The 6,541-nt window shown below is 53.9% G+C and overlaps 5 protein-coding genes across 5 annotated transcripts; 2 read left to right on the forward strand and 3 right to left on the reverse strand.

Moving 5' to 3' along the window:
* Positions 1–23: 23 nt before the first annotated feature.
* On the forward strand, positions 24–986 carry GNI_143650 (putative transmembrane protein; the record flags this gene model as incomplete). The annotated part of the gene is made up of 1 exon (XM_011134360.1): positions 24–986. The coding sequence occupies one exon, from the start codon at positions 24–26 to the stop codon at positions 984–986; it is 963 nt and encodes a 320-aa protein (XP_011132662.1).
* A 305-nt stretch (positions 987–1,291) lies between these two features.
* On the reverse strand, positions 1,292–3,868 carry GNI_143660 (hypothetical protein; the record flags this gene model as incomplete). The annotated part of the gene is made up of 1 exon (XM_011134361.1): positions 1,292–3,868. One exon carries the CDS (start codon positions 3,866–3,868, stop codon positions 1,292–1,294), a length of 2,577 nt encoding a protein of 858 aa, XP_011132663.1.
* Positions 3,869–4,442: 574 nt separating this feature from the next.
* GNI_143670 (hypothetical protein) lies at positions 4,443–4,963 on the reverse strand (the record flags this gene model as incomplete). Its single annotated transcript, XM_011134362.1, has 2 exons — positions 4,443–4,786; positions 4,831–4,963. The coding sequence occupies 2 exons, from the start codon at positions 4,961–4,963 to the stop codon at positions 4,443–4,445; spliced, it is 477 nt and encodes a 158-aa protein (XP_011132664.1).
* A 537-nt stretch (positions 4,964–5,500) lies between these two features.
* GNI_143680 (hypothetical protein) lies at positions 5,501–5,875 on the reverse strand (the record flags this gene model as incomplete). The annotated part of the gene is made up of 1 exon (XM_011134363.1): positions 5,501–5,875. One exon carries the CDS (start codon positions 5,873–5,875, stop codon positions 5,501–5,503), a length of 375 nt encoding a protein of 124 aa, XP_011132665.1.
* Positions 5,876–5,925: 50 nt separating this feature from the next.
* Positions 5,926–6,356, forward strand: GNI_143690 (hypothetical protein; the record flags this gene model as incomplete). Its single annotated transcript, XM_011134364.1, has 1 exon — positions 5,926–6,356. A coding segment is annotated over one exon (431 nt), but the record flags the coding sequence as incomplete, so codon positions are not given.
* Positions 6,357–6,541: the final 185 nt, after the last annotated feature.

Genomic DNA, 6,541 nt, shown 5'->3' on the forward strand with positions numbered 1-6,541 from the left:
CCCCCTTCCCCCTCCTCCCCCGGATGCCCACGCCCACGCCCATGACCACCATCCCCCTCAGGCGATCAGCTTCGGCTTATAAGCACGCGTGGTGGTTGGCGTTTGTGTTGGCGTCATGTTGGACGTTGGTGAATCAGTTGCAACACTCTTACACGATGGGTGTGATCTCGACATCGTCGGACAATACAGACTCCATTGAACGTGACATCGCAACAGCGATAGAGAAACAATTATTTTACGTGCGGCCGTGGCCGCGGGCCTTGGGTTATTTGATCTCGTTGGCGGCCGGTGTGTATTTAGCGGAGGTGGACTCAGCGGAGCAGAAGTCAGCGATAGTGGCAGGGGCGACGCCGTTGTTGGGTTCACCGCTCCCGGGTGCAGAGCCCACGCCATTACACCGAGCGCCGGCAACGCCGGCGGCTACGCCGCCGGCTACGCCGGCCTCTTTGATGGAACGCCATCGGCCGACGAGTAAGCTTGCTCATCATGTGCGTGTAAACTGGTCAAGTGTGAGTCGATGGTTGTGGTGCGGTCACATGTCAGCCTTGACGTTGATGTGCATGTGCGTGTGGTTACCGTGGATCCGTCATCGTTGGTTCCCCAACATGCCTTACGTGGTGACGGTGTTATACAACGTGGGTGCACGTGTGGTCTGGACGGCGTGTGTGCTTTGGTTCGTGTTTGCGTGTTATGCTGTGCGTCGTGGGACTATCAAGGATACGATGACCGCCACAGTCGACACCTGTCTGGGAGCCCGCGGTTTCAGCACACTTTCACCGCTCGTCTTCGGAACCTATCTCGTACACATGGCTCTACAAACAGTGTACTACGCAACCGTACCCATCGTCGCAACCGTCTCTCTGTGGGAAGGCTTCCACGAATCACTCAGCTGGACACCCCTAGCCTTCGCTGTCGCGCTACCCCTATACCTATGCGTCGAAACACCTGTAACCCGGCTACTAACCAAACCCAAAAAGATTGAGTAGCCCCCGCGGACTGGCTGGCTCTCACGTGTTGGCCCGCGCGAGTGCATATCGCCCCCCCATCCATGTATATATCGCATCGTCATGATTTCGGACAGTGATCCCCTGACTAAACCCATTCATTTTTTCGGCTAAGATTTCATTTCCTGCGGTTGGCCCCAAAGTGAGGCCACAATCCCGCATGTACGTACGTCCGCCTTAAAAAATGTTTGTTACCTCTCAAACTCGCGAACACCACCTCGGCTACTCCGGGCGGCGCGACCGGTGGGCCTCCAGTTCCGATCCGATGGTTCAGTGGGCCTGGCGGTTCAGTACGCCTTCTGGGTGAGTTGGAAGACGTCGCTTGCGCGGTCCTTCCCGGCCAGATCCGCGGATTGACAGGGCAAATCCCTCGGCCGAGTCCAGGGGTATTCTCTCAATCGATCCAGCTCGCTGGGTTCTCTGTTGAGTTCAGTTTTCGCGCTCTTGTGGAGTGGGTCGCTACTGTCCTGGAGTGGGTCGCTCTGGGCATGGTTCTTGTCGTCATTTTTCGATGTGTTGTATGTCATGTCGTCCTTCAGTAGCTCACATTGAAAGGTGTCCGTCACACGCTCTAGTTCATTATCCAACTCACTTCTGAACACGATTTCGATCGCACTCATAAGGTCCTCTTGGATGTCGTCATTAAGGTCGTCATTAAGGTCGTCATTAAGGTCAGATGGTAATTCTGTCTTCAGTTCTGCAAGGGGTACTTCCGCACTAGGTTTCCACGGGTCTCCATGAAAGATTGCGTTGTTCAAGTCCCTTTCAATTTCCGCAGCACGTTGAGTAATTTCAGTAACAAACATTCTGAGCCAATGCTTAAACTTGTCGGGTCTATCTTCGGGTGGTATCTTGCAGACCAAGATGTTTGTTTCGAAGTTAACATCGACCATATCGTCATACACTGCGAATGAGGGTAGTTCGCTGCAGATGATGGATTCAGTAGCAAGGTTCTCTAAAGAGGTTTGAAGCTCCTCTAGTTGAACCTGAATATTTTCAATTGATTTAGCTGATCGGCAGATGGCTTCCATTCCGTCATAGCACACACGTTCGAGAGCGGATATAATGAGAAGCGAGTTCCATCTGCGCACGGCTTTTTCGAGCTCAAGTTCGATAAGTCCTAGGGCCTTCAAGCCCCCAGGCTTGCTCCACATGGAGACATACTCTTTCATCATGAGCTTAGCTTTCGCGAGCTCTCTACGTGCAACCTTTTTGAGACTCGGTGGTTCAGTAGGTGGTTTAGTTTTCAGTAGAACGTGGCGTAGGTGCGATAGGAGCAATGAGAAGTCATCGTTGACGTGCTCCGTGCACTGTGGGTACAGGAAGATGGAAGGGTCAATGGCAAACCCTAGTGTCGACTGTAAGTTGGACTCCTTGGCGTACTTAGGAAAAAGTGAAGCAAAGAGCATTATCAATTGCGAGTCCTTCCAAGACCCCGTCCAATCCGCAGCTGTCACTACCATGTCTGGTCTCTTCCATCTGATCGTATCAAACGGGTGACACGCCTTACGAAACCTTTGGTCAATCGGATCCGCTATCTCTCCAACAGCTACCAATTCATCCTCATCAGTCACACGTTTGAACTCATCCAGGCCACTCTCCAATATCTCCGCATCCTCCAAATACGACACCACCTTGCAGTACGCCAACAAATCCGCTGGCGTGCCATCCGGATGAGTCACGGCAAACGGTACCGGTGGCATCGATGGGTCTTCTATAGCCGTCTGAACCTGCGCCAGAATATCTGCCCAAAACTGACCAGCAACCAAGGGAGACACGGAGAATTCCTCGGTGAACAAGTCCTCCGCCCAACCGATCATTACCTCTGGGTTACGTACATCATCGTCTACTGTATCGCTAACTATTCCAACATTATTTAGCCGACCATCAAACGCCTCTGCACACTGTGGGCCTGGGCTCCCCCTGCCACTCTCATACCCGTCATCAAACGAGTCCGCACATTCTGGACTAGCTCTGCCACTGACTGGGCTCGACCTGCCACTGACTGGACTTGACATGCCACTGACTGGGCTCGACCTGCCACTGACTGGACTTGACCTGCCACTGACTGGACTTGACATGCCACTGACTGGACTACCTCTGCCACTGACTGGACTTGACCTGCCACTCTCGTACCCGTCATCCGTACCTGCTAGACGGTTGTCTGCTGCATCGTCTCGCCCCCTTCCAGCGTTCTCCGCCTCATACTCTGCTTCACCTTCACCTAACTTCGCTGCCTCCTCGGCTAGGTCCCTCCAGCTTTGCGCCAAACGCAGCGCAAGCCACTTGCCGGATTTGAGGCGCTTGTCTGTGTGCGCTATACCACGCTCGGTTTGTTGCTCGCGTCTTCTTTCCCAGTGAACTATAGGGGCGCACTTGCACTGTTTAACATGCTCCCCACCCATGGCCTTCGGGAGACAGACAGAATAGATCCGGCTCCACGCGTTCGACCGATAGAACAAATCTCCGGGCTCTACCTCGATGCTGACCGGCAGCTCCGAGTCGCCAGTGGCCTTCACTTTGGCGCGGAAGCGGTCCAACACATCAACGTTATAGACAGTGCTCAGATCCCTTGCAATTCTCGTCGACAGACTATCTGACCCCACCACCTCCAGACCTCCTTTTTCAACCACCGCCAAACACACCACAGCCGGGCTGCTCTGGCTTGACAACGATAGCAAGGCCCTCATGCTATTTTTTTTGGACCCCCTAAAAAATTGTCTTACGCACTTATACAAGCTACCCTCAGACGCACACTTGAGGGTCTCCTCACCTACCAAGGTCCCCCTTACATGCGTCGGAACTCCACCCAGTGCCACTCGTTTGATTGAGTCAGAACAGACAGCACTCAAAGTATCACTCATTTTCAACGAAGGGGGGGGCAATAAAAAGAGAACACTTCCCGAGAGAACGCCCCGCCCCCACGCGTCGTAGTACCTTCGGCCCTTCAGTTACATTGTTGGGGACTCGCTCATTGTGCCATCGTGGGGCCCGAGTGCTGACATGAGTGAGCGAGTCTATGTCTGATGTCATTTGGGTGTCAGGTGTGGAGGCTCTGGTAAAACAGGTACGTATGGAATCGGCCACCTTATCAACGAAGGAGTACACCTGTACAAATGTCTCCTCGATCGTGAGGGAACAGACATTTTGATCCATGTTACTCATACATCAGTATCGCGACTTTTGCCACGCGTACCTAAATTACCACAGCCCCCAGCACCGTCCTTCAGCAAGACCATCCCGGCCGTTCTCACTGGCGAAATATTGCCGGACAATAAACTTAGTTTCCCATGTTTGAACACGGTGTAGGGTAGTCTCGATGATCGTAGGGCACCGGCAACCAACTCCAACGCACGCGATCAACGACGGCCTTCGCCTAAAGCTGGCAGTAGGCCAGCAGTCGCTCCCGTTCGTCGACCTCGAGAGGCGACACTTGTGTTACTCTTCAACGGCCCCCAAATCAGCGTTGGCGTCTACGGTATTGTTCGTACAAAATACCAACCGAAAAAAAACACGAGGACGCGCCACAACATAACGGCCGGTGACACCGTAGACAAAAACAATATCCTCATGCACTCCATCACCGTTGCCCTCACCAATTCCTATACTACCGTGACCGTGTAAGAGGTCAAGAATGCCACCAGAGAGGTAATGATACCAGACGGTTGTTTGGTTTTCATGTGGATCATAATGACACCAACAAAAAAGCTCCCAGCACATGTCGATGGACGCAATATATGCAACACGAAACACGATGAAGGTATCAACACATGAGCCAGGGACTACAGGTGACCCGACAGACATGGTCACCGACAGACATGGTCACCGTCAACGAAGCAACCTCTATCTGTTCTGCAATCCCTGGGGATTTGCAATTCCACCCTGACGACTTCTTTAACGTCGTGCGTGCCCTTTGGCTTTTTATGGTCAGCCATGCTCGTTGATGTATATGCGGCCATGGTGGAAATAGCTATAAAGTTTTCTCTACCAGTGGGCATTGTCAATGGCGGAGAGGTCGCTGGTCCTGTGCACGCTGGCGGGAATCGTTCTCCGGCGAATCCCCACGCGAAAAGCAAACCATCAAGCTTAGAGATATCTCCTGCCGCCGAACCCCTAGCAGCCACTGTCCACAGTACGTTCTCACACGTGTGAGGGGACCTTCTCCGAGACTGTTAGGATGAGCACACGTGTGTAAGAGGTGCTCATCTTTCACAAGGTGAAAAGGTGCGCCGAAGATAGCGCTCACTCGAAGGGATCCCCGCGAACTACCTGAGCGGCTCCGTCCAAGCCCCTGTTGGCATATACCTACGGCCCGAGAGGCGCCCGCCAGGCTTCCATCCGTTCCACCAGAGAACATGTAGAGGTCCACATACTGAGGAACGACGTATGTGTAAATCATGCAGACATAGTGTATGCTTCTGTCTGTGCCACTGCGTGGGTGCCACTGCGTGGGTGCCACTGCGTGTGTGCCACTGTGTGTGTGCCACTGTGTGTGCTTACTCGAGAACGGCTCGATACACCTCTGTTTGCTGAAGCGCTGCTGCGACGATGTTGGCCGAGCGTCTTACGTCCGTGAGGTACTGGTCTACGTCGTTGCTCGAGGCTCCATGTGCGACGTTGGCGACCGTGTCCTGGGCAGCTAAGCTGTCGACGAGGCGTTTGCGCATAGTCTCGGTAGCCCGTTCAATGGCATGCACGTCAGTGTATACCAGCGAGGACGGGGTTGGGGTGCGCTTAATTAAGTCCTGTGCAGTCGCCCACTGCATCTCAATGTTTTTCTGGATCTCTTTGACCTGGATCTGGCGCGTATTCCGTACTCGTTCGCATAAAGACTCGATCCGATCCGACATGCACTCAATCAACTGAGCCATCTCCGCATCTGAACAACTTCCATCTGCCTCCACTACGTTATTTGCACTAGATCGACCCCCGCTGCCACCCACAGCAGCTACGGCTTTTCCCGGTACGGCGGTCGGAAAAGCACTCGGGGAAGCACCCACATTGCCTACGAACAGACCGCCTCCTGAAGACGTACTCAATAGACCGCCTCCACCTAAAGACGTGCCGAACAGACCGCCCCCTGAAGACGTACTCAATAGACCACCTCCTGAAGGCGTACCCAAGATTCCGCCTCCCGAAGACGTACTCAACAGACCGCCCCCCGAAGACGTACTCAACAGACCGCCCCCCGAAGACGTACTCAACAGACCTCCACCTGAAGACGTACCGAACAGACCTCCACCTCCTCCTGAAGAGTTCGTCTTCGATGCCTGTTGCTTGGGCAAGTCTCCAAAAGAAGATTTGGACTCGACCACCGGCTTCGGGACAGGCGGCCAGTCAGGCTTGGGGACAGTGGGGACAGTTGTGGGTTTCGTAGCACCTGGCCAGTCAGGCTTGGGGGCAGTGGGGACAGTTGTGGGTTTCGTAGCACGTTGGCCAGTCAGGCTTGGGGGCAGTGGGGACAGTTGTGGGTTTCGTAGCACTTGGCCAGTCAGGCTTGGGGGCAGTGGGGACAGTTAGTGGGTTTCGTAGCACTT

The sequence above is a fragment of the Gregarina niphandrodes genome (assembly GCF_000223845.1).
Source record: "Gregarina niphandrodes unplaced genomic scaffold scaffold00039, whole genome shotgun sequence".
Classification (NCBI taxonomy): domain Eukaryota; phylum Apicomplexa; class Conoidasida; order Eugregarinorida; family Gregarinidae; genus Gregarina; species Gregarina niphandrodes.